This window comes from Sander vitreus, chromosome 20, assembly GCF_031162955.1.
Source record: "Sander vitreus isolate 19-12246 chromosome 20, sanVit1, whole genome shotgun sequence".
NCBI lineage: Eukaryota > Metazoa > Chordata > Actinopteri > Perciformes > Percidae > Sander > Sander vitreus.
In genome coordinates, this window is record NC_135874.1 from 24,961,120 (window position 1) to 24,988,233 (window position 27,114).

The window sequence follows — 27,114 nt, forward strand, 5'->3', positions numbered from 1 at the left end:
CTGTTCGTTCAGAACAACAGTGGCGGTTCCTAAAGAGGTTAGCATAGATGCTGCAAAAGTATTAGTTATATGAGAACTGGAGTGTTTTTCGTCAATGAAAGAACAGCAAAAAAAATAGCACTGATGGCTTTTCTTCCGGGAAAAGGTTTTTTCGCTCGCCTCCCGACTGGCTTCGGCATAATAATCCTAATCTTAAAATCAAGGTCACATAATAATGTGAAGTTCAAATTGGGATCCAAGTTGTTAAACCGTCTGTGGAATGCGTTTGATTCTTCTATCTCTGCATCGCAAAAGACCTCCGCATCGATAATGCATCTAAAAAATGCCTTGTGTTGACTTCGGGTCAAATTGACCCGTTTTCAATTTTTGTTTCATATCAGAAAATATGGGACGTAGAAATAAGCGCTAAAAATGTCTAGAAGACAAATTTAACAATTTAAAACGTTGGAAAAAGCAAAAATAAACTGTGAAAAAAGGCGTCAAAAACGTTGAAAAAAGGTGTTTTTTTTCAAGGTTAACGGGAAGACAACTCAAGGGTTAATATTATTAAGATGTGTTTGGACTGTATTCAGGAGAAACTCAGTGGGCCCTATTTTAATGATCTAAGCGCACGGTGTGAAGAGCATGGCACAGGTGTGTTTAGGGCATGTCCAAATCCACTTTTGCTAGTTTAACGGCAGAAAAAGGGACCGTGCGCCAGGCGCATGGTTCACAAGGGTTGTACTTGGTGCCTTCATTAATTCATAGGTGTGTTTTGGGCGTAACATGCAATAAACCAATCAGAGATCATCTCCCATTCCCTTTAAAAGCCAGGCGAGTTTGGACCTTGGCATATTGCTATTATGGTGGCGGATTTGCACCGTAATATTTTTATTTGTAATCTTTTGCATGTGTGTGTGCTGCTGCACTTCCCTGTGTGTGTAACAAGCATAGTGTGTGCGCGCTGTGCATAAGCCTAGGAGCATTTTACTAATTTGCTGTTAAAATAACAGCGCTATTGACTTTAGACCAGGTTTTTTTGGTCAATGGCACGATCACTTCCCGCTGCCTCAAGATAGCAATACGCCAAGAATGCACCTGAACACACCTCCCTGTAAGACCAGCATGCTTATGGGCGCAAAGATGGGCGCAGGTGCATTTAAACGACGCGGGCGCTGGACGGGAAACTGACAACTGCGTCGGTCTTAAACTAGCAAGGACATTTGCGTCAGGCTTTGCGCCGCGCTTCGCCGGGTGCAAGATAGGGCCCGGTGTGTTCACAGTGACGGCTCATTTAAGGGACAAAACATCTAGTGCTTGGTTCCGTGCTAAAGATCGATAACATCGCAGTTCTTTTACAAATCACCTTCTAGTTACGGTCAATACAATGGATCTTTTATACCACCACAAAGTGTATTTAAAAAAAAAAGAAAAAAAAAAAAAGTTCTTTAAGGCATCAAAATAGTGTCAGAGCTATACATGTATTTATGACTGAGGTAGTAAAGAGCCAGACAGAGAGAGCAAAGAGAGCTGCTTTTACTTGAGATTACTTTGCTTCATCACCGGTAGTCAAGGAAGAGGGCTGAAAGCGACACACGCTCACACACACAGCAATCCTTTCATTCTCTCTTTTTTTACTCTCTCGCTTTCTTTTGGCAATCTGAATGGAGAGGAAACAGAACTTCACCCATCGGAACACTGATTCAGTCTGTGCATACTCCAGACAGTGTGTTTCCGTCAGGGCCGTGGGCTTAACACTAGCACCGCGGGGCTCTTTGGGGGGTACTACGTCCGCCTAAATCTGACACCCTAGATCGTCTGTATCCCTTTGTCCAACGAACATTGATGGGCCATTCAACGCGTCAGTTCAGTCAACAATCAACAAGTGAGCAACTTATATATCTTGTGAGCAACTCCTACAAATAAATCATTTTTGATTAAAAAAAATACATCTATTTGGTTCTATCTGTTTTGAGTTGTAAGCAGTCTATAACCTGCAGAGTAAAACCTAAAAGGCATGAAACAAATGCTAAAACATTGTCATCAACTTCAGCATTTTGATTTGGGCAAGTAAACTAAATGGTAAATAAAATGTAATCACAGTGCAAATGATTAAATGACACACGAAAGAAAAACAAAAGGTCCCCTCAGCATTTACATTTGTCTCTTCATCTCTCCCAGGAGCAGCTCATCTTTCAGTTCAACAGTCTACTGTACCTGCCGTAGATGGCAAGACAGAACTTGGGATTACTTTCGCTTTCATTTCTGATATTTTACACATATGAAAAGATGAATACATACGTTAGTGTGATTATAAGTGATTATTAAGTGCATGTGAGAGAATATTGGCATACATATTGAGTCTGTCTATGTCCCATTCATTGTCTCAAATGCGCTGTACGGCCATGATGCAAATGTGTCAATTCTTCTGCGGAGGAGAGTTTTCTAAACATTTTTCTATCATTATAATAATATGGGAATGTGCAGAAAACGTGTTTAGAAAAAGGCAGTGCAGGAGGGAAACATAGCAATAACAATGATGGAATAACAATTTTTTTTTTTTTTAAATCACAACGTTAAACGGCGTGGGCTATGGCGGTTCTAGTGTCAACGAGCATTTGCAGCTATCTGTATCAAGTTTATATTAATACTAAATCTCACAGATAGATGAGATACAGTAGATGGCTGAGAATACAAGCTGATGAGTTGGTCAAAGGTTTGGAGTGGTGGAGCCTAGTGTGACTTCCAGTAGTCTGGTGATGATGTCAGAGTGCGTGGGGTAAAAGGTCAAACCATCCACCTCCATGGCCAGGTGACCAGTTTTCCCACTTCTTATCCCAAAACGCACCAGAGTGGAAAGGATAGACTCTTCCTGGAGGAGAGAGAGACAGAGAGTGTGAACATGGCAGTCCTCCTAAAGATGTACCGTAGGTATACTTTTTTTAAAAATTTTAATTTTTTAATTTGCTTCTATAAGTGGAAGCTGATTTGTTTTGGCCACTTGGGGTCAGCAGGAACAAGTTGAAAACATAACATTTACATCTTATAATACACATTATAAACACAGTTGCCTGTTTACACATCCAGCAGAAACAGAGCATTACATTAGCATTCATTCAGAGTTGTGTGCCTTGCCATGTGGCCAATTTCTAGTGGTCACTTCCCCTTTTTCACTCTCTGCTCTGTTTTGATCCCTATCAACTCCCGAGGAAAACATCTGGCTCTTTAGTCGCTAATACTCCACTATATACACCAGCTCGTCTAACTCTGACTGTCTACTGTTTGATTGCTGGCCAGGTTTTAAAGATATTTGTTGGGGCATTTTATCCTTTAATAGACAGGACAGCTGTAGATAGGAAAGGGGGGAGAGAGAGGGGGAAGACATGCAGCAAATGGCCGCAGGTCAGACTCAAACCCTGAGCCGCTGTGTCGAGGACTGAGCCTCTGCATGTGGGCGCCCGCTCTACCAGGTGAGCTACCCAGGCGCCCACAGGAGCTTTTCCACTCAAAACGGCTGCCTGCTGCTACTGGGAGTGAGGAGCCAAAGAATGAGCTAAAAGAGGCTAAAACCCTCTGTAGAGTTGGTGATAATGTTCTGTGTGTTTTGTAACTTGGGCAATGTGTACCTTTTATTGCAGCTTTAAGTTAATACATTATATCTCAAAAGTAAAGAGCAGACCGCATTATGTATTTAGTCTTTTTTTTGTATGTAACAACCATATATGATACACCTGGATTTTGTTTAGGCTTGAAATCTGATTATATAACTTGTGTGGAACTGATTTCCTTTATTTTACTTTTTGTTGTATTGTTTGGAAATGTATGGTATATGGTGTATTCTGTTGTTTTTTTTGAAATTGTTATTAATTTGTGGTGTCTTGTAAACACACGGACCAGGGACATTCGTGTGCACTGGTATGCTATTAAAAATGTTCATCATCTTAATAATCCAATCTCAAACTGAGAACAGACAGAGGGAAGATACATGAATAACAGGAATCGTTATGCATCCAGAGACTGTTTGTAGTTGAAAAAAAGTTATATCATGTAAATAAAAAGGACATTAACCAATGATTTACATCTTATAAACCCACAAAACTGATTATTAAAAGAATGTGAAAAAGCAGATGGAAATCCCAAAAGAGAGAATTCTAAAATGAAGTGTGTGTGTGTGTCTGTGTGTCTGTGTGTGTGTGTGTGTGTGTGTGTGTGTGTGTGTGTGTGTGTGTGTGTCACCTTGTCCACAGATGGCAGGTTAGCAGTCCAGTCCTGGAGCTGTTCTTGGGGGATTGTGTTTTCCAAACCCAGTCCTCTCTTTCTGTATCGCTGGTGGGAGGGGCAGGTGTGGAGCAGGTGGAGCCCACAGGCCACGGCATATCCTCCCCAGTTAGACACCCCTGCAGGAGGGAGGGGCGGTGGTGAGAGTGGGAGAAGGCAGATAAACAAAGACATTGGCAAATCCGGACAAGGAAAACTCCAAGTACTATAAGAGGTATTTTACGGCTTTCTCAAAGCCCAATTGATGGTTCTTAATGAGATCACGGCAATCAGCCAGTAACAAGCTGTAGTAACCTGTAATTTTGAATTTTTTTTAAATGACTGGAATAAAAAGCATGAAAGGTTTTCGAGAGACGAAAATGTAGCATAGTGGCCAAAAAATAACAGCTGTTAATTCAACATTTTTTAGCCAAGATAACTGAAATATTGCAGAAAAAACAATATTGGATGTCGGGACATGTCGCCCTCTATAGACACGCTCAGATCAGTTAAGGACTTGAATAGTCCCATTCTCACATTGCTGTGTGTACTGATTATCTAGGCATGCACAACTGAGACACAACGGTTGTGTTTAATCATGACTGCTACTACTACTTTTTGGTTTCACTTCTCCATGTGTACAGATAAAATAGCCGACAATTAGCAGATTAGCATACACAGATAACATAGTTACATACTCCACTGTGGAACTTTCTAACCCCTTATGATAGTTGGCATGGGCTCAGAATACATACAGAGAGGTTGTGGAGAGGCCATTTTCACTTCTCTCTAGTGTGTTCAGTGTTTATGTTTTATATACTGTATATGATGTTAGAGTTGTAACATGTGTGTTAAAAGCATTTATGTGCTGTGTGTATACACCCATAACAACAGTAGCAGTATAATCTGCGGTGTTCACTTTGTACAGCTAGTATAATAATTGTGAGTCCATACCAGCAGTGATGGCATAGTCAGCAGGAACAACACAGGCTATGAGACCCCCGCTGGGCATCAGAGTCGTCACCTTTTCCTTCAGTTTACCCATCCCCAACTCATTACCCCCATCACCGATTCCTACAGGGTCAGAGAGAGGAACATCTGATGAGCTGTACAGAGAAATTAAGAGGATGGTGAAGACATATGAAAACATTTGAAAAGGTTCATGGTTGTTTTTCTTTTCATTTATCTTAAAGTGGCCATATTATGCTCATTTTCAGGTTCATAATTGTAATTTGAGATTGTATCAGAATAGGTTTACATGGTTTAATTTTTCAAAAAAACATCATATTTTTGTTGTACTGCACATTGCTGCAGCTCCTCTTTTCACCCTGTGTTCAGGTCTCTGTTTTAGCTACTGAGTGAGACCTCTCAACTTCTGTGAGATCTTTGTTGTCAGTCGCACATGCGCAGTAGCTAGGTAAGGATTACATGAGCTAGCTAGCTGTTTCTCCCACTTCTGCCTGTACAAGGCAGGATTAGCCGGGGGACTTCTTCTAAACGAGGGCGCACTTCCAACTTTGCGTGGAATACCTGCAGAACAGGGACATGTAAGTAGTTCTATACAATTTATTTTGTAGATTAGGGTAAATTCGTGTGTGTTGTAGCAGTGTTTTGCCATTGAGAACGAGCTAGCATACTAACGGTTAGCCCCCTAGGCCCCTCGTCTCGGCTAGTGACGTAGAATGCCCTGCAGATTTTGAACAGCTCACCCGGAGACTGAAGGCAGGACACATTCAGAAACCGTATCTCACTCAAAACAGCATGGATGTTTTTTTTTTCAAACTTTGTATGCGTGTGGAAGCACCAGAGACACAAAATAACTCCCCAAATCCCAGAAAAGGTGATTTTTTTCATAATATGGGCACAAAATAAGGCTTAGTTCTGTTCTGTCTTTAAACCTATCATTTCATATCAAGTGCAGCAGAAACACCAAGGCCAACAAAGTTTCTAACAGACCATTGTGAGTACAAATTGCTTATACTATCTGTTGGAGCTATTCATTGCTTTGTTATATTTAATAGTTAAATATTTATTTATTTAATTTCTGTTTCGCTTGAATCATACAGCTACATAAGCTTGTTTATATCATTAGTATTTTTATTTTGGTTATTTTAAAAGGGATGGTTTGGGGCAACCTTCGAAATTGATACACTCATGATCTCTCCTGCTGTTCTCTCACTTCTTGCCCCTTCTTCACTACTTTACCAGTAGTCTCTCCCGGCAATAGATGTCGTGCACTGTGCGGGATCCCGCGCGATCACCCGATGTTGCTGAAAAAGTTTTTTGCTAGGGTGAAATTACTCCGAACCATCCCTTTAAGTATTTGCAAGTGCTTTTGTTTTGAAAGTACCACGCAGCCTTAGCCACCAGGTCAAGTCTACATATAGGGGTGATCAGGTATGTACAGTAGGAGGTAGACACCGGCGAGGGCTGATGGTTTTTGACCAGAGCCTAGAGATGCCATTGTTCCTTTGTTTAAAATGTTTGTTTGCCGATAACTGGATAAATAAACCTCACAAAATGCCAGCTCTGCCTGGACAATGAACGTTTTTATCTCTGCGTAAGAGTCACTCCTTTGGTGCCTCAGTGGCTGTTTGACTTTGAGTTTGTTTTGTTCAATCTGAGGACAAATTGCCACTACACTATTAATTGCTATCATGTACAAAACAGATCACAAATCTATGATGCAGTATATATTAACCATTTAACAAGTGCAGTCCAGGATGTTTTAACCAGAGGCAAAGGAAACGTTGCTACTCCTTGGGAACCTGTACTGTTTGCTATTTAAAATTGTACTACTGTAACATTGTCAGACTCACAATGGACATCTGTTATTCCACACATCCCTCTTCGTTTGTCCAAATCTGGCGCCTTCATTACCCACAATGTAGTCTGGCTCAACAGATGTACATTGCTGGGATAAAGCCTGATGCACCGGATGTCCCTCCCCTCTCGCTATCTCCGCTATCAGGGCTTAGCGCCAGCCAGGAGGGTTGTGATTGGTTTAAAGAAACTCAAACAAGCCATACCGTTTTCCCCCTGATCTCACAATAGATAGGGGGTGTAGCCAGACAATACTCCAGCGCTGACACAGAGTTGTGGAGATAGGTCTGGCAAGGTGAGACCACCCACAATGCACCTCCACCGTAGACAGAGATTCAAGTGTGTTATGCTACTAGCAGCTAATGTAGCCTGGAGCTTCTGGCCGAGATTCAAGCAGAGATGAGGAGTGGGCTACAGAGGCTACATAAATCATTAACATTCCATTATTATTTACAATTTGAATCCCGGAATTAGAGTAATAAAAAGGTAGTATAAAGTGTTACCTACCTGTAGTGGTAATTCCTGGTAAATCCATGGCAGCAATAAACAGGTTATCAATGGGATCCACCAGATGTTTGATGTTTATTCCTCTCATGTTGTAGTAATTTCCATCTCCAGCACGTCCACTGCGCTCTATCGCCACAAGGTGGTCGTACCTGGTATTACAAATTACAAGCACATTACTTTCACGCTCTTGAAGCTGAAGGACTCACCAGATGGCTAGGCATCAAAGTCCAGTGTCATCACTAACAAATATCTAGCCTGGGAACTAGACAAATCGACGGTGCTCATGTTTCATTTGCTCTAGCAGATACGTCTGGCCCCCCCTCCTGTTCTAATCATTTTCAGCTGGCCAGAACCTGGACGGGCCAATCCCAACCGTTAACTCACATGGGATAGGTTTGAAGACAACTACTGACAGGGGAGCGCTATGCTTGAATGTAATTACAAACAGAACGTAACTTACCAAGCTCACGAAACTCAGATCAAACTGTATGTCTTCTCCTATTGCCTTACTTGTTGTCTGTCCCATATGTAGGACAGACAACATATAGGACAACTTAAAGATATTAAAGGAGAATTCCGGTCGATTTCAACACGTAGCTCTGTTGTTTGTAAATTTGGAGTGCTGTCAATAGCGAGAAAAACGAAAACAATCAGTGTTGCCTACACCGTTTTATCCTCCTGCTAGCGTTAGCACCCAGGAGGCTGAAACAGCGCAAGTTTTAAACGTTTTTTAGCCTCTTAACATGTTCAAAATGTCATTACAAGTGCCTACCCATGTGAAGTGATTCCTTCTGAGTGAACACAGTGAATCTGACTGCAGTAGATGTGAAAGAAAAGCATAAAATGTGTGCTAGTTCAGCTCTGTTAAGTTCCGGCGTTGAGACGGCAAGACGAGTGCTTAGGGACCATCTACAAAGTACAACACTGAAAAGAGATACCGGAATTCTCCTTTAAGTTTACTGTCATAGATAGTTGGCAAATTATGTAATAAGTGACAACTAATCGATTAATCTTTCCAGCTCTCTTGAATTGCATTCAGAGGCACTTTGGTCTGCACCGCTGATAACGCCCCTTGGAAATCGAAAATCAACTGAGAAGTTTGAGACTAATAAGCATTTGCGAATTACTCTTGCATTACCAGGCTAACAAGTATATATACCAAGGACACAAATTGAACCAACCCAGAGTAGTCTAGAAAGGCTGTCGTGATGTAAAATAGTTGATCATAATAGGGCTAAAAGGTCCTTTAGGTGTCCTTATCCTCACTGCAAACACACAGCAGGTCAGCTAACCTGGGCTTGCTGGGGTCTCCATGGTGACACAAGAAGTGTAGTGCAGAGTCGGGGCTGCTGTCTTCAAATGTGACCAATGGGATTGCAGTTTTCAGCACACCTGAGGGTAGTATCACAGAGTTATTAAACCAAGTAGATGTAGTAGTCTTTATTGATGAAGGATAATTATTTGGTGGTGTCCCACCTGTCCTCACAGCTTCATCAATGATGGCCTGGTTCATCTCCAGGGCTCTCCTGTCCGTCACCAATGTCACCTGTTTCCCTAGCGACAGCAGCATGGTTGCCATGGCAATGGCTCCAGGTGGGCCGTCAGTCTCATCAGGGGGGCTAAAGGGGAAACACTTCAAAAGTGCAGTCAGCGATTCCATAACACATTTTTTCCATGCCAGGAAATATCTATCTGCACCGCTACCTAAACACACAGAAAGCAACAGTTCCTGCTCGTGCACAAGACAGGGGTCAAGCCATGTATGTACAGTATAAAGAGAAAAGCAGTAGGAGCGAGAGAGATGGAAAATCGGGCACATTACAGGTGTATTTGTTGTTGTCCAGAATTGTTGACCATTAACGGTACGTGTTTCCACCTCTGGTTGGTGCAGTTTGAGCTGTCAAGACATGTTAGACTCACTGCTAATTGCCTGCTGCACACTCCTCAGCCAGCATTCACCTGTGAGATCCCAGTTCTGCATGGTTACCCATGAGGTGCTGCATCTGATCTCCCCGTTCTCATTTTTCTTTCTCAAGAGTTAAAAGAAGTTATGCTCCATGGGGGTGATACAAAACAGAACCGTGGCACCAAACAAGTCACAAACTGAATAATTCCCTATGTACCATAGTGTTTCAGCAGTGTAAGTGACACTGCAGGCTGTTAAAATAAACGGGGATTAGGATAGTGTGTTGCAATAATACTTGTAAAAGTAGTGTGAGAAGCATAGGTACCTGTGCATGTAGTGTGTGGGAAAGCCGGTTGTTATGGCAACAGAGAAGGCGTGGGAGAGTGCCAGACAGGAGCGCAGAAGTTCATCCTGAACAAATAAAGCTCTGATTCCTCGTTGACCTGGTGAGAGAAAGGGACAAACTCACATCCACCTCCAGCAAACCTGGTACCGACATCAAGATGTAGCAGAGCACTCAGTGACTTTCCATCATCTCTACAGTTCTGCTCAGGCTGTCAGAGAGTTGTCTGTCACCCTTTTAGGCTGGGGAACAGCTGGATACCACCAAACCACCGAACAATCAGTTCACTTCAGTTATTTTTCACATTAGATGCACACTACTGAGCACATGCAGACTTCCTGGGTTCTTATTTTCTACTGCATAGGTTTATAACATATACACCAGGGATGTCAATCAAAATTTGTATCACAATACAATATTATGTTGATTCTTTGGACACCGATATAATATTTGCTGATACCACAAAGCATATGGAGTTAGAGTGGTCGTCCTTTATTCAAAGGTTGGACGTTTGATCCCCGGCTCTTCCTGTCCGCATGAAGTGTCCTTAAGCAAGACACTGAACCCCAAGTTGCTCCTGATGGGCAGGCCAGCACTACTATCGGTGTATGGATGTGATGAATGGAATGTGTGTGAATGGATGAATCGGAGCGCTTTGTCTGGTAAAGTTGAAAGGAGCTTTATAAATGCAGTCCATTCACAAAGTCTGCCACGATACGATTTCAATTTGATTAAATTCAGGGGCCTGCGATCAATATGAGACAATATCATACTTCACCATTTAAGTTACTCTGAGATTTGGAGAATAAAGTTGTAATATTTCAAGAAAAAAACCCATCCGCCCTACAGTCTGCTGTTAATTATGTCATTGCTCTGCTGATATGGTTTTTATCTCATGCAGACCGTCTGACAGATACAGAACTCTGTTTGGGACTCTCTCCGGATGAGACAAAGTTTAGGGAAGCAGCTGTATGCTGCTTTGCATTTCAAGGTGGAAAACCAACACTAACTAAAAAAACACTTCTGATCAGGCATTGTGTGGCTTATTGTCCACACAAATGTTAACTTAACGGAAGGCAAAGCACCTGCGACACGACAGACCTGGATTGTCTCGTGCTCTAGCCTCGAGCGCTCTCCTCTGACTCAGCTTAGTGTTTCTGATTCATCCAAAATCCAATCACGTCGCTGCATGTTAGAGGGGTGGGAACAAAGCAAACAAACACCAATAGAAACTATTCTCATCCGAGGAGTTACCTTGGTAGAGCCGATAAAAATTGTATTTGATTTAAACGCATTAGCAATTTTCAAAATTATTGCTAAGGACAATTCAGTCATCACTGGATATCGGTAGGGACAAGTCCCCCTAGTACCATTTCTACCAAATTCTATGCCCTTGCTCTAGGCACATGTTTACCTGGGTCCTCTCCAATAATCGTCTCCAGCTGTCTGATCTTTGCCACGGCCCTCTGAGATGCCAAACTGTACAACAAAGGAGTGTGGGATACCAGAAAGCAGAGGGGAATCAGCTCAAGATTGTGATCCGTGGAGGGAGAGTCTACGCCCTCAGAGGGTGGAGGTATGAGGGAAGAAGGGGAGGAGTCTGGGATGTCAGTCAGGAACATACAGCCTGGTGCGTGACTGAATGCCAATGAAGGCTCTAGAGGGAGACAGAACATGAAGTCTGAATGCATGATCACTTCTTAGAAACTATGAGAAGGTTATGGAGTGCATACAGCATTAAGGGCTCTACACTAAGAAGGATTACTACAATCATAACTACAACTAATTATGTTGGCATCCACACTGCTGGACGATTACGTTCTGTAAACAGTGGCGCCAACCATGCACTGCATGCTCCAATTGATTATAATACATACAGCAGATGTTGCAACGTAAGATTACAGGAATGTCTGTAGTATTATCCAACATATTTGTGGATTCAGGTACATTTTATGAACCAAAAAAGTCTACAGGCTATCCCTGGGGACTCTTTTCCAGGCAACATATTATATTAGAACTATTTTTAAAACTATATATTTAAAATTATCGTTGCAGTTATCGTTCTTGGTGTGGACGGCCCTTTAGCCAATCATATTCCTCACTGCTGCTGAGTATCGCTTCTATAGCAGTCACTCCACAGGCCCAGAACACGGTGACATCCCCAGGCTGCAGCTCTACTCGCTCCCCGTAGTCTGGTTTGGACAGGTCCTGTATGCCTAGGAGAGCTACACACACACAAGTGATGTAAAGTTATGGGTTTGTAAATTAAGGTTAATATCCTGTGTAAAGCGTGTGTGCCTGTATGAGTGTGTGTGTGTGTGTGTGTGTGTGTGTGTGTGTGTGTGTGTGTGTACCTGGGTCTCCTATGTGTACAGGAGCTCCATGTGCTAGCGGATTCAGGTAAGTAACCTCCACTGCTGCATTCAGCATGCCAGCTGGAATAGGACGCATAGTGGTCACAAGAGGGCAGCTGAACACTCCTGCAGGGATACAGGGAACTGCAGTCTGGACACACACACACACACACACACACACAGACACACACACACGCACACACGCACGCACACACACGCACACACACCTTCAAGTTATCTTTAAGAAAAACTGTATGCCCTGATAGTTTATATACCATTTGCATACATTTTTTCCACAATGTTTAAATAATGTCTTGTAATCTTGATGCCCTCTTCATCCCCAAAGCTAAGCGCTGCTGTTGTCTTTTCTCAGCGATGACATAAAATGCATCACTCGAGCTTTCGCGCGCAAATGTCGCCGGAATACACAATTTTTAAACATAGCCACAAAACAAAGACATCTATTACCTGTATTCACCTCATGCATGTGTATATTTTAAGATATTTGTACATACCCTATACATGCTGACATTTGTGCCCTGCTCCACGTTTCTGACAGGGACTCCAGCTTTCTTCAGTCGGCCTTCAAAGCCAAAACTGCAGCCCAGATAGAAACATACCATGTCTGCCCAGGGGCCATGATGTTCAGTCTGCTGCTCTGATGCAATCCTGGGAGCATAATTAAAAAGGAGAAGTGAGAGAGTGGAGAGTCTAACAAACCATCCATACCCTCCCTGCCATCTCCCATATCATGGAGAATATCAATCTATCCTCAGAGCCAACCCAAAGGACTTGGACCCAGTTATGAATAGACGTGATATTATTCGTTGCTGTCAGTTAGCTGAGTATTCCCCAAGTATACCAGAGCCCCAGTTATAAATAGAAGACAAAGCTATGAACCAACATATTCCAACTTTTTCCGTTGAGTAATCCTCTGCGTGTTTGAACTCAAACAGTTTTTAGTGCGGTGCTCTGTTCGTCTTTGTTAAAATACCTTGGGTGAGTGCAGTAACTCTGCAGACTGGAGACTCTATTCACCAGGCAACCCTCCTCATACACATAGTACTGAGAAATATCTGTCCTGAAGACACAGAAAGACACAAACACACACATTTGTCATGTTAACGTTTTTAAAGTGTACTGTCAGCAAGAATAAAGTGGAAGGATCAATGTAAGGGATTCTATAATGCCTTAACAAAATACATACACTTTAGTGCAGCTGACTCCTTTACAGCACTTCCATAAAATCAACTCACTTGTGCCTTTTGGGACAATTTAGAAATCTGGTTTTAAACCCGCAAACTCAAATTCTTTTCTGTGTTGTTCTGTTTCTGTCTTTGTAATTACTCAATGTCATTGTAAATGAGAGCCGCCCCTCAATTATCTCTCAAGTATAAACAAAGGTTGACTGAATGAATAAATGAATGAATGGGTGTATATAAAAAAACTTTTCTCTTTTTAAGTACCTTCATCAAATAATTGAGATGAGAAATGAGAATGTTATTTGCAGTATGTGACCTTCTCCACACAGCTTTAGGTGGGTCAGTGGCACAAAAGGCAAATTCCTGTGTACATTTTTTCAGTTATATATATTCTAAAACTTTCAAAGAACAATTAATTGTTAAATACCAATTTGTATTCATTAAATTAATTTAGGAGCCTATTGAAGTGAATTTCAAAAGACCAATGGGATTTCATCTCAGTCACTGTTTTCTATACTTTCTGAATGGCATGTTGAAAGTATCACATCAACGTTTTACATTTGATTGGTTTATCTCTATCCAAAACATGTTTTGAGTAAGGGTTCTGCTCAAGACATTATGGTAAAATTCAAAAACATTAGCAGACACCTGTAAAAGAGAGCTGCAGTAACACAGAGTCAACCAGAGTTAATGTGAAATCTGCTGACATTTGTGAAATACAGGGGTGAGCCATTCCATTCATTATTGTCGTATTGGAGCAAGAAGAAGAGGAATACAGATACAAAATGTCAACGAATAATGGAAATGTTGCTCAGTGTGTGTGTTCTACCTTATGTCAGCATGTCTAGCGAGAGGTGGACAGGCAGTCTCTCCTGATTGGCTGCGATAAAGGAGTGGCAGGGGGGCAGGATTCTTGCGACAGAACGCTTCAAAGTCATTGGCCAGATGATTGGGTAGGATGACGACATTAGCCTGCTGGTATCCTGACACAGACACATACCAGAAACAAAACGGAGAACATGATTGGCTCCAGACCTGATTAGTTGGTTGAACAGAATTTCAAATCTATTCGATAATGGGTGGGGGTGCCACATCCTATGCACTATAATAAAACTATAATGAAATCAGAAACAAAAGAAACACAGATATATCTTAATGTTACTAAGATAAAGTACCAAAAGTGCAATTACGGCTTCCATCAAGTGATCAATTAAAGGGAAACTCGGTAAATTCAGTTCTTTATTTAGACCAAAAGGCTAAACTGTGTTATGAGTATGATTTGGGGCTACACGACATGAGGAAAATATGCAATATGAAATAACTTTATTGAATATTGCGATACCGATATGCAATTTGCAACAATTTGCGATAAATAAACAGATGTTAAAGTGTGCTCAGTTCTGCATTTCTGCTGCTTTCAGTGTTTGGCTAAAATACAGCACATTGCTTTGTTAAATTTAAAACAAATAAAACAAAATCATTTCCAACATTATTTTATTGAACAAATTTAACAGTGAATTGAATATAAAAGTCCCCACTAAAAAAGAATGACAAAAATGATTATTTTTGAACTGTAATTTTCTACTGATATTTTCTTTAAACTAACACAAAAAGTCTCTTTCGAGTGTCTATCGCAGCGTGTACGTCGCAGCCTTTCGCGATGTGTATATTGCACCAGTTGATATTGCGATAACGATAAAAAAACGATTTTGTGCAGCCCTAGTGGAGGCATGCAACAATAACAGGTTTTCTACATTCAGTCATTTCGAGGGTGAAGTATTTTTTTGTACGCATTAATGCAGGGTCTATCATGATTGATCATGAAGCCCAGTGTAACTGTACAGGTCTCTGGTTGTAGTGTATGAACGACACTGTAGACTGAAGTCTCTGCACTGTTACTTAACGTGAATAACACTTTAACAGAATAACGCGTCCGTGAACTCGGCCTGACTCACGTCAGCTTGATTTTCATCGACAATGGCAGTTGAAGACAACAACTCCCATGATCCCGCTCTCCCTCCCAGTCATCAAATAGTCAGTCTTCTGTTAATGTGTTGATTGACAGACCCCCTTCTGGCAGAAAATTACAAATAATTCCAAGTGCATGGTTTCAGTGTCACGTGCAGCACTATATTACACTGGTTCTTACCGTTAACCAATCCAGTCGTGGTGCTTACTCTGGGATCGCCCTGCCTGATCAACAGCCTCAACTCAGCAGGACTCAAAAAATGTAAATCATTTGACTGCTCCATTACAGAACACACACTTTTGTTAGATACTCTAACTTCTACTGCAACTACCTTCTTCTATTCTATGGCTGAACTGGTTTCTCTCAGGTTCTTGCCCCTGGGTCAAAGAAGAGCCATCGACGCAAACCGCAGTGGCAGCTACGCTAGCCACAGAAACTGGTGACTGCAGTGGGGGAAGATAGATGACATGTTGTAATTTAGCCAAACTCTGCCCATCACTGGTCTACTCCAGGGTTAATGTTCAAGTAAAGAAGTTATGCATGTGGTTAATCTTTGATAAGAGTTATTCAAGGTGAAGAGGGGGCAGGGCGGTAGCCTGGTCCTACCAGACTCTGAGTCTGGCCACTCTCCATTGACAAGTGTTAACTTCCTTGAAGGCGGGTACTCTGTTGAAGTTTAAAACTATTGGATCTGCCCAGAGCCACTCTGGATCTGCCATAACCAATCGCTAACGTTTGGTCGTGATGTCGGCTTAGCATCGCTAGCGTTAGCCTTAGCCAACTCCCTCACCACTAACGGAGCGAGCTGGAAAATCAGACTGTTCCCGAACCCCGTGGGGAGGAGGGCCACGACATCATGGCCACCATCAAAACTCAGCAAAGATTGTTCTTGCTCGGACTTTAACTTCTGGATATTCGCCAGCGTTGCCACAACGGACCGAATGGCTTCGCTCGCATCTTTCTCCGCCGCCATTACGGAACTACAACTCAAACTAGCGCACAACCTCAACGTCATCGTTCTCAGCCACTCCCTCTGTTCACTGATTGGACCGGTGAAGATTTGGCCGGAGAAAACCCAAGAATATACCGCAAACCCAGACGGAGTACTGAAGGAAAATGAAAATTGAGTACGTAGGAGGGCGGAGCCAGGCTAGCAGGGAGGGGTAAGGGGAGAATAATCAACCGAGATATCGGTCGAGATCAAACAGTATTAGAGACAAAAGAAAATGTGCAGAAAAAAACATTCAGCCGTTTTTGACTACCTCATGTACAGAACTATTAAATATGCTCCAACTTTCCTGTCTGTGAAAACAGTTCTAAAAGGTACAGCAATCTCACATTTGTGAATTTGTAACTAAATAACAACTTTCTTTGTTGTCTTGGCGCTCTTAGAAATGCCATCCACTGCAGTATGTTTTTTTTTACTTAAATGTTATTACCTTTATTTCTATATTTGCTATTCTATATTTTACAGCTTATGGGGCACGTGTAACACAATCCAACTTGTTGGAATCATCAAATCAACTCACCCCCACACTTGATTTGTCATCGATAGGGTTGTTGATTCAATTTACAGTATGACACATAAGCTGGTCTCAGTCAAACTAACTTTTTATTTGGTTTTCTGTTAGGTTGGAGTTGGTGAAGCTGCCCTGTGGTATTTTGGGCTCATCTGACCTAAACATACAGTTTATGCCTGTAAAGATCCGCTGCCTTCACACTGTGTGCCATGTTTGTGTGTTGCCATAGCATGTCTTTGTTGTTTGCAAATTAACTTCACACACATGCTTTGCACAGTACATATCATACATACATACAGATGTATCTACATATAGATACGGATGAAACAAAAATCTACATCAACTCTCTTGTACCTTTAATGAATGGAGAGACCATAGTACATCAAGGAGAAGAGATGAGAGAGAACAGATCTGCACTCTGCTGCGGCTCTGTGGTTCAACTGTGCTATTACACTGACCTGAACGGCTGAGTTGACAGTACACCGTAATACTAAAGGTCCTATGACATGCTGCTTTTTGGATGCTTTTATATAGGCCTCAGTGGTCCCCTAATACTGTATCTGAATTACAGCTACTACGAGCCAGTCCCACAATGAGCTTTCCTTAGTATGTGCCATTTCTGTGTCTGTAGCTTTAAATGCTATTGAGGAGGAGAGAGGTGGGGCAAGGTGGAGGGTGGGGGTGTGGCCTTGACCAACGGCCATGCTTTGCTCATTTGCAAGCCGTGATGTGTCTCTCTCTCATGGGAGGGCCAATTTCTCTGGGCGGGCAAAGCAGAGAAAGGGGAGGTAACCTTTCTCCTTATGACATCATAAAGGGAAGATTCCATATCGGCCCATCTGAGCTTTCATTTTCTCAAAGGCAGAGCAGGATACCCAGGGCTCGGTTTACACCTATCGCCATTTCTAGCCACTGGGGGACCATAGGCAGGCTGGGGGAACTCATATTAATGTTAAAAAACCTCATAAAGTGACATTTTCATGCTATGGGACCTTTAATAAAACTTTAAAACAAGTACATTTATTGTTTGTATTTGTAAAATGTGTCAAGGGAATGAAAACGTAAGAACATAAGCTATAGTCAAAATTATTATACGACACCATCATAGATGAATTTGTATTTTTTCGGTTTTCACTTGATACTGGAAGTGTTGGTTTTCTGTAAAACACACATTCAACTGTATGATTTACTAACTGGATCAGGAGTAACCAAAAAGAACTCCAGTGTGTCTTGAAGGCTTCAGACACATCAAAATATATCTTAACAACAGTTAAGCCATTCCTACACATTGTAGTTCCGTTATACCACAATTGCATCTGACCTCGGATTGTGATTGGTTGACAGGCAGCATCTAATGAGCCAATAACTCCTGGGGCCCTATCTTGCACCCGGCGCAACGCAAAGTCCGACGCAAGTGTCTTTGCTAGTTTAAGACCGACGCAGTTGTCAATTTCCCATCCAGCGCCCGCGTCGTTTAAATATAAAAAATGCACCTGCGCCCATCTTTGCGCCCATAAGCGTGCTGGTCTTACAGGGAGGTGTGTTCAGGTGCATTCTTGGCGTATTGCTATCTTGAGGCAGCGGGAAGTGATCGCGCCATTGACCGACAAAAACCTGGTCTAAAGTCAATAGCGCAGCATTTCATTGTTATTTTAACAGCAAATTAGTAAAATGCTCCTAGGCTTATGAACAGCACAATGCTTGTTACACACACAGAGATGCGCACCAGCACACAAACATGTGTTTCCGTTTTACCTGAGTCCATGGAGGAGTTAAAGATGCTCCGGTAAAATCTGAGGGAACGTCTGGCGGCTCTGACAGCAGTCAGCATACTTCACCTAAACATCAGCGTGCGCGCGCGCACACACACACACACACACACACACAAAATAATTTGTTTCCAAAACCTGACATTGTTCTTTTATCACTATTTACATTACCAGTCACATTTATATTTATGGAATTTTGGATGTATAGAAATAAAAAGCAGAATGGGAAAGCTGTCTGACTGGCTGTTGAGCCTAGTGCAGGGACGTCGTTAGGCCTATTTTAGGGGGGCTGAAGCTACCCCAAAATGTTCCTAAGCCCCCCCAAATAAGAATAAGAAAAATAATTAGATTAGATTTTTTTTTTTTTACAGTGCACTCTGTATCACTCACTACGTGGAATCAATCTTCCTTCACCATTCATCTGTTGGTGTCGTCGTGCACTGCAGTCTGTTTTATTTTCATTTCACGAACTGTCAGCTGGTGGAAATGGCTGAAACGGTGTTTTAGAGAGAGGCTTACGAGCGGCCGCTTGCACGGTAACGGTATGTGGACGAGCGAGGTAGAGAGTTACTGACGAGAGAGAGCGCCAGGCAGCATTAAAACAAAGCAGTAAATCAGAGAAATAAAATGTTTTCGCCGATTTATCACTCGAAATGCAACTGTAGCAAGTATCTCACTATCATCAACGTTATCCAAATTCATAATTAGAAACAACAAATAATATATCCAGCTACAAAAAAGCCGGAAAGTCAAAAGTTAGACAGAAGTAAAAGAGTCAATGGCTATGGATATGATACACCGTCTCGTCTCCTCTCATTGGTTTAAACTGGCAGCTTTCAGAACGCTGCAGACCGCTGTGTTTCAAGTAGCTGCAGGATTCATCTCGTCTCGTCGCTAATCTTTGGTCTGGACTTGCTACCGCACACACAGTGAGTGATACAGAGTGAAATGGTAAGTTGCTGTTAGTGACTTTTACTTGCTTCACTTCAGCTACATTTACTTGAGGTAAAGATAAAGGAATATTTTAGTTGGCTATAAAAAACAATAGTCTAGCTAGTGTAAACGAGTGAAATACAAGAAATAGCTCGCCTAGTAAGGTATCCAAAGCTCTCTATTCTTTACCATTAATATAGCCTGCTTTCTCTATAGTATTAAAACAATATCAGTCTCTAAATATCATAGTGTCACTGTTAATGCTATTGTACCAGTATATCCTTCAATTCATTGAACAAATGGATACTGGAAGATATTTTAGGAGAGAGAAGGAGAGAGGCACCAAGGCATAGCCTAAACTAAATTATTTCATGATATTTATTATATATGCTTGATTCTGACCAACTTAACTTTCTGCATTCCTTTGCTGTAATAAATTAAACAAGTATGTAGATGTTGCCTAAATGTAGACTAGGCTATATATGAGTATACATACATACATACTAGAACTTTTATTCATCTTGCCATCAGGTTATTAATTCAGACATACTTTAAATCCTTGTCAACCATATTGCAACGAGCTAGTTCAGCGTATCATGCCTGGCTGGAGGAGTGTGTTTTTTCTTTAGGAGTGGGAAGGGCAGACAGCATGTTGCCTGTTTTCGTCATTTGGGCTGCCTTGTTGAGTGCAGTGGCACTGAGAACATTATATTTCACACAATTTAAGCTCTTTTTTTAAAAATGAAATAGGATTAGTCCAACGAGTTGTCCCATTTGTAATGTGCACCTAACCGAAAGCCTCGTACCGAACGGTTCAATACGAATACGTGTATCGTTACACCCCTAGTAATTAAATAGTCTTATTTTGACCTGCAACTCATCTAATAGAGAGAGGAATTAGGTATGGTATTACTTTACCACACATTTACACGGGCAGATAGATAGCGGTTAAGTCTTGACCTAAAGAAGAACTCAGCAGGAGCACAGTCTGGCCTAAGTAACCCCCCCCCCATGCAGCTTTGATGTATCTAAAAGCTAACTTTAGAGTTTGTAAGTAAGATTCTGCAAGGGAAGGTTTTGCATAGCCTCGGGGCTAAGCCCCCCCTGTCTTTCAATCCTAGTGACGTCCCTGGCCTAGTGAATCAGTGATTTCAACCTTGACTCCAACTCTATTTCCACAACAAAGGAAGTGCTGACAATTCCAACAAGAAAGCATAGGAAAGCCAAACTTACAGTGCCGGTTTTATAGCAGGGTTTCCCCCAGAAAACTTGTTTAGCCCTGTGGCGAGTTCCTTTTTTGTTCGACGAGGGCCTGGCTGGTGCCAGTCACGGACTGATGGCAGCATTAACGTAGAGCCCAATAGTTTCTGTGATAACAGAATCAGGGATGCACCGAATTCAGGATTCGGCTTCGGCCGAATATTGGGCTTTTTGACGGGGTTCGGTTTCTTAGCTTGCACACTCTCTGCTCAGGGCTTCTCGGGTGCTGCAAGCATATCACTCCGCCCAAGTAGCAGTGCTTCGCCTTTCTGAGAATATAGTTCCCAGTATGTATACGGTTAGAAGACGGCTGTGTCTCATGTGACCTTGTTATTGTACACCCTGTGACTATACAAATCACAACATGTAAATAGGAACATGTTGGCGTTATTTTGTCACTTAATGGGAGCAGTAGGCTAGCTGGAACCGGTTACCTCCAGGATCTGTGCTAGGCTTAGCTAGCGCTGGGGGCGTCAGACAGAGTTACAACACGCACAGAAATGAGAAGGGTATGTATCGACTTATCTAACTCTGGGGGATACGGAGAATAAGCTAAAGTCCCAATAAGTCGGCGTGTTCCTTTAAAGACTACTGACTAGTTACTATAGTTAGACTGTATCAGTATCTGTGCCACGTCAGCCGATAGGTAACAGAAAGACATTCGATTCTTCCACGTTACATGGGTGCTGATTTGATTTGTATTGCGATTTTCATTCATTGCGATCTAGAAGTATTGCGACTTCATAGTATTGAGTATTGCATTTTTCTTTTTCTTATGTAACAAAAACTAAATACTAAATAATACACTTCTAGAGACAATGTATCATGAGACATTTCTAAAACTAATTCTTTTCTAAAAAGAATGCACGTCACACAACTTGCTGATTCACAGTTTTTGTCTGTTACATTCAACGATCTGTGACTGTATAGATATTCAATCAAGCAGTTTTATTTTTTCTAAGCTACGCGATCACATCGCAGTTCACATTGGCTTCACCTATTTGCAACAGTTATCACATGAAAAGTTATGAAAATGTGCGCAAGCTCTTTCTCTCTTTCACATGACTGGATGTGACCAGACTGAGAAGCATGTATTGAACATTTAGGGGACACAAACACAAACAAAGTGATTTAGGTCAGAAACCAAACAACAGTGAAGAAGAGTTCAAGCACATATTGAACCAAAACTACATTGATCCTTCTTTTTTTTTTTTTTTTTTTTTTTTAAGTTTTGTATAATTAGAAGCTGCTGAAGGCTGTGTTTGTATACAAAACACAGCAGCCTAATAATAATATTTTTTGAAGTATGAAAATAAATATGAAAATAAACAAATAAATAACAATAATCAATCCAACAAAATATAATAAATAGGCCTATAGTTTATCAATTGGTAAGGAATGTTTTTCTTTTTCATTCTCTCTGCAAGGTGCAACCAAATACAGTATTTTTTTTTTGTGCGTCTTATATTCTTTACTATACAGTATATACATAAATAATTTAACTGTGACAGAAGAGTTGTCACTTGTTATTTTGCAATAGCTGTAACGTTAGGTTAAGGTTGTCCTAGTTTGTTGTTTGGTGATATATAGCTACGTTATTTTTAGCTGGGCAGGAGAGACAACACGGTAATAAACACTGCCTCAATTGGGCTTTCACTGATTGGCCATGTTATGGTTTGACAATATTATGGTTAGTGTGGACTTTGACTTTAACGTTACACCAGTGTAACAAGATGAACCTTACGTCTCCGTGGTGCACACATCGACAACACTTTAGTGTCAAACTAGCTAACTAGTTTAAAGTAATATTTAGTGTGGACTTTACACTCTAACTTATGAGAGAACTTCAACACAGCTGGTGCAACAGGCTGCATATCTTAACCAGATCTCAACAAGCTCCAGCTTGAGCACCTGCCGTTAACTCACTCATAACGTAGCTAGCTAAGTAAGCTAGCTAACACAGCCGAGTTAGCACAGCCTACCGAATCATTTGTGGAACTCTAAACCTATTCCATTTACTAACATTACTGAGCCTATCATTTCAGTAACGTTAAGCAAAAATGTCATATCTGCTAAAGAACTCAGTCAGTATTTAAATCCATCATTAACAAGTCAATACGCAGTTTGTTAACTATAACGTTATAGAGGAAATGCTTAAAACCGTGACCCGTTGGCTCTTATACGACTCGTTCATGGGTCTTAGGTCGAACCCATTGACTGTAAATATTAATTACTATATTATATTATTAATATTAACAGTCTATGGTCTTACCTTACAAACTGCTGGCTAACCAGCCGACGCTAAAACTGAGGTGTACTCAGGGTGCACTGGTTCTAGCGGTGTAGCTACGTCCGGTTTTCAAAATAAGGTGTTAACAAGGTGTACATAATTCATAAAGTAATCTAATTGGTTTATTTTCGCAACACGTATTAAATTACAATAACAATGTCGAAAAAAAAAATCTGGTTTCAAGGAAACGGCACTAAACCCTTTTTCTGGTAGTTCTGGCATGATGGCTTTGTGACTTGGTGTTTTCCCACCCACCACTAGGCTGTAAAAGCCATGATTTTAAGGTTTGAATTTTGGTATTTGTAATCACCAACAATGTAAACCATCGTTATGCACATTTAATATTCAACAATAAGCTGTAAATATTGTATTTTAACTACCTTAAGCAGTAATTAACATAACATTAGTGCTGCTGGCTTTCATTCAGCAAGCTGTAGTGATTTCCCCTGCATGTGTCTTGAGGCGACATTTGTGTGAAGTGAACACTTTGATAGTCAGATTGTTCAGAATCTTTGTTCAGGTAGAGAAGTTCAGAGCTGTAAATGGGTGAGACCTATGCATTTACAAATGATTGCTAGCATAGGGCATTTCAAGACAGTGCAGTGGTTCCCAAAGTGGGGTTCTGCAAAAAGGGGCATGATTTTTTTTCACTATAAATCCACCCATAAGTAACAAAATGACTGTATTACTATGTTGGTCATGACTTTTATACACTTTCTGTAATCAAACAGAAAAGCAAAAATTTGATCAGATGGGGGCCCCTGGGACAAAGTCTTATCAAATGGGGGTCCGGGTCTAATTTGTGTCCTTAATGTGCAAAAGTTTGGGAACCAAGGAACTATTTTTTGCAACACATCTTTTACACACTAGATGGCAGCAAGTCTACATCAATATGCAGACACGCTGTGGCAGTCACCCGTACAGTACCACACAGCTATAGGAGGTGAATTCAGCCTTTTTCCATCTTCGTAACATTGCCAAAATTAGGAACATCCTGTCGCAAAACGATGCTGAAAAACTAGTCCATGCATTCGTCACTTCCAGGCTGGACTACTGTAATTCCTTACTATCAGGTTGCTCAAATAAGTCCCTTAAGATTCTCCAGCTGATCCAGAATGCTGCAGCACGTGTTCTGACAAAAACTAAGAAAAGAGACCATATTTCTCCTGTACTAGCTTCTCTGCATTGGCTTCCTGTAAAATCCAGGATTGAATTTAAAATCCTTCTCCTGACCTACAAAGCTCTAAATGGTCAAGCACCATCATATCTTGAAGAGCTCATAGTACCTTATCGTCCCACTAGAGCACTGCGCTCCCAGAACTCAGAGCTACTAGTGGTTCCTAGAGTCTCTAAAAGTAGAATGGGAGCCAGAACCTTCAGCTACCAGGCTCCACAACTGTGGAACCAACTCCCAGTCTGGGTTCGGGGGGCAGACACCGTCACCACATTTAAGACTAAACTGAAAACCCTCCTCTTTGATAAAGCTTATAGTTAGGGAGTGAGGAGTTGCAGCGTACGCCTAGACTGGCGAGGCAGGGTGTATAGCCGCAGACACAGCACCCCTGCTTTTCTCTGCTTCTCTTCATAGTCATCAGATCTACCTATCATATAATCAATAATATAGTGAGAGTAGAGGGAGGCAGGCCAGTACAGCCTGATCCAGTTGGGAAGAGTTCTAGCCCGATCCGGCATCTCTCTTTAACCTGCCTCTCTTAGTTATGCTATTATAATTCTAGACTGCTGGGGAAGTTCCCTCCTTCCTATGACACAATGAGCTGCTCTCTCATCTCTCTTTTCACTTGTTTCCTTTTGTGTGCATCCTTGTCCCAGAAATGCTTGTTAATAACCTAGCTCTGGGTAGTTTACTCCCCGGAGTCCTTATGTTTCTTCTTCGCCCAGAATATCGCCTTGGATTAGGGTGACACCAAGACCTGGGTCTTGGGTGCAGCTGTCGCTGTGGACCTGCTACACCCTGCTACGCTCTGAGTTTCCCTGCAATGTCCGGCTGCGTCCTGCTGCATCCTGCTGCGTCCTGCTGCGTCCTACCGCGTCCACTGCATCCATCCACGCTACATCCCATAACGCCCTGCTATGCCCAGCTATGACATGAACTACTAAGACTACCATTGTAGTCACTGTCCCATTATCTTTATTATGACTATTATTTCCACTGTTCATCACACCCCCAACCGGCACCGACAGACACCGCCTACCAAGAGTCTGGGTCTAGCCGAGGTTTCTTCCTAAAAGGGAGTTTTTCCTCGCCACTGTTGCAATAGCTACTGCTAATGCTTGCTCTTGAGGGAATTACTGTAATTGTTGGGGCTTTGTAAATTACAGAGTGTGGTCTAGACCTACTCTATCTGTAAAGTGTCTCGAGATAACTCTTATGATTTGATACTCTAAATAAAATTGAATTGAATTGATTTGAATTCAAGACAGAACACACTACATTTTATTTCAAAACACTAAATATTCATCCAGGTACACCAGCTGCATCTATTAGAAGAAGATACATAAGAAACCAGGTTTAAGCATATAGAACAGCAAGAAATAATCAAGTACTCGACTGCTACTGTCCCAGATGCGATCGGATCCTCAGATTTTTAGTCCCCAGTATGGGCCAAACTTCAAAAACAGTGGATCCTACATTTCCCATGAAGCAACTTCATAGATTCTTTTTGTTTAAACTTTTCTGGCTGGTAAATGCCCACATCTTTCATGTTAAAAATCTTTAGTTTCCAAGACAAAGCAGACATAAATACATATTTCTTAACACCCCCCTCTCTGAATTATATTTATTGCAATCATTGGCGTAATTTAGAGGGGGGATGGGGTGGTTACAACCCCCCCAATAATCAAAACTGGGCAGTGAAACCACCCCAAAAACCTATTATAATTTCCTTTACATACTGTAAATAAAGACATTTGAAACATAACTTGATGCAGAAAAGGCACAAATTGTTGCAGAAAAAAATCACCAGAATGCAGAAAATGATGTTTGATATGCTCAAAATTCTTCTTTCTGGTTTGTTACACAGAACCATCTGGCGCATCAGGTGAAAGATGAGCAAGATATTTCTCTGTGGTAATTGATGTATGTCCTCTGTGGATGCTTTTGAAGCTCAGAGACTTGCAACACAAACATCAGTTTGCTGGGTCCATGTTTTCCCGAGCAGATGCACTGTCTGGGACACAGTTAGATCGAAAGTTCGGGATTACCAAAACAGAATTATCAACTTCTGACTTGCAATGGTGTGCAGCATAACACAAGTTAATGAGCCTGTATGCAGTGAGATGACTCATCAGATTTTCAGGAAAAAAAATTAAATATATGTGTCTCTGTGTGGCATCAAAACTCAGTCAGAAGTGCTGAAATAGATCGCAATGTGGGAAGTGTCAAAAGTGTACTTGAAACACACACACGTGCGCGCAAACACACACACACACACACACACACACACACACACACACACACACACACACACACACACAAACACACACATATTCTCAGTCAAAAAGGAAGTAAGGAGGAACTTTCATTTGAAAGAGAAACAGTCTCAACATCTGGAAGCTCTTTCACCCCTTGACCCCATCCCCCGCTCCATTCCTTTTCCATGCCTACTCCACCTCACTGCAGGTCTTCTAGACCTGTGTCTGGAAGGAGTTAAGTGTATATACCTACTATACGTGTGTGTGCTGATGGTGCTAATCCACAAGAGTACAACCACAACCTAAAGGTGCCCAGTGAAGTTTTCCTAACAACGTATGCAAAATGATGAAGTCATACCTTCATATGTTTTCACCAATGTATATTATGTGCATCCTTGGTCGGCCTTCGAGGATGCACATAATATACATTGGTGAAATTGGCCTTTCCTTCCTACTTAACCCCTGGGGAGTTGTTAGTCAAGTTACATTTATTATAACAATAAGACTGGACCTCTGAGCTTCAGTATACAAAGTGTGGGAGGTTAGATATTGTTATGGTTATGTAGTTTG

At 41.5% G+C, this 27,114-nt stretch overlaps 1 protein-coding gene across 1 annotated transcript; it reads right to left on the reverse strand.

The window, feature by feature from the left end:
• Positions 1 to 1,890: 1,890 nt before the first annotated feature.
• On the reverse strand, positions 1,891 to 23,178 carry dglucy (D-glutamate cyclase). Its single transcript, XM_078277154.1, has 15 exons — positions 23,095 to 23,178; positions 18,616 to 18,698; positions 14,201 to 14,354; positions 13,164 to 13,250; positions 12,685 to 12,838; positions 12,170 to 12,320; positions 11,918 to 12,040; positions 11,230 to 11,472; positions 9,798 to 9,915; positions 9,043 to 9,185; positions 8,859 to 8,958; positions 7,567 to 7,715; positions 5,191 to 5,310; positions 4,216 to 4,376; positions 1,891 to 2,851 (listed from the first exon to the last, which is right to left on the reverse strand). The coding sequence occupies exons 2-15, from the start codon at positions 18,689 to 18,691 to the stop codon at positions 2,690 to 2,692; spliced, it is 1,941 nt and encodes a 646-aa protein (XP_078133280.1). The 5' UTR covers positions 18,692 to 18,698; positions 23,095 to 23,178; the 3' UTR covers positions 1,891 to 2,689.
• Between the last annotated feature and the right edge of the window lie 3,936 nt (positions 23,179 to 27,114).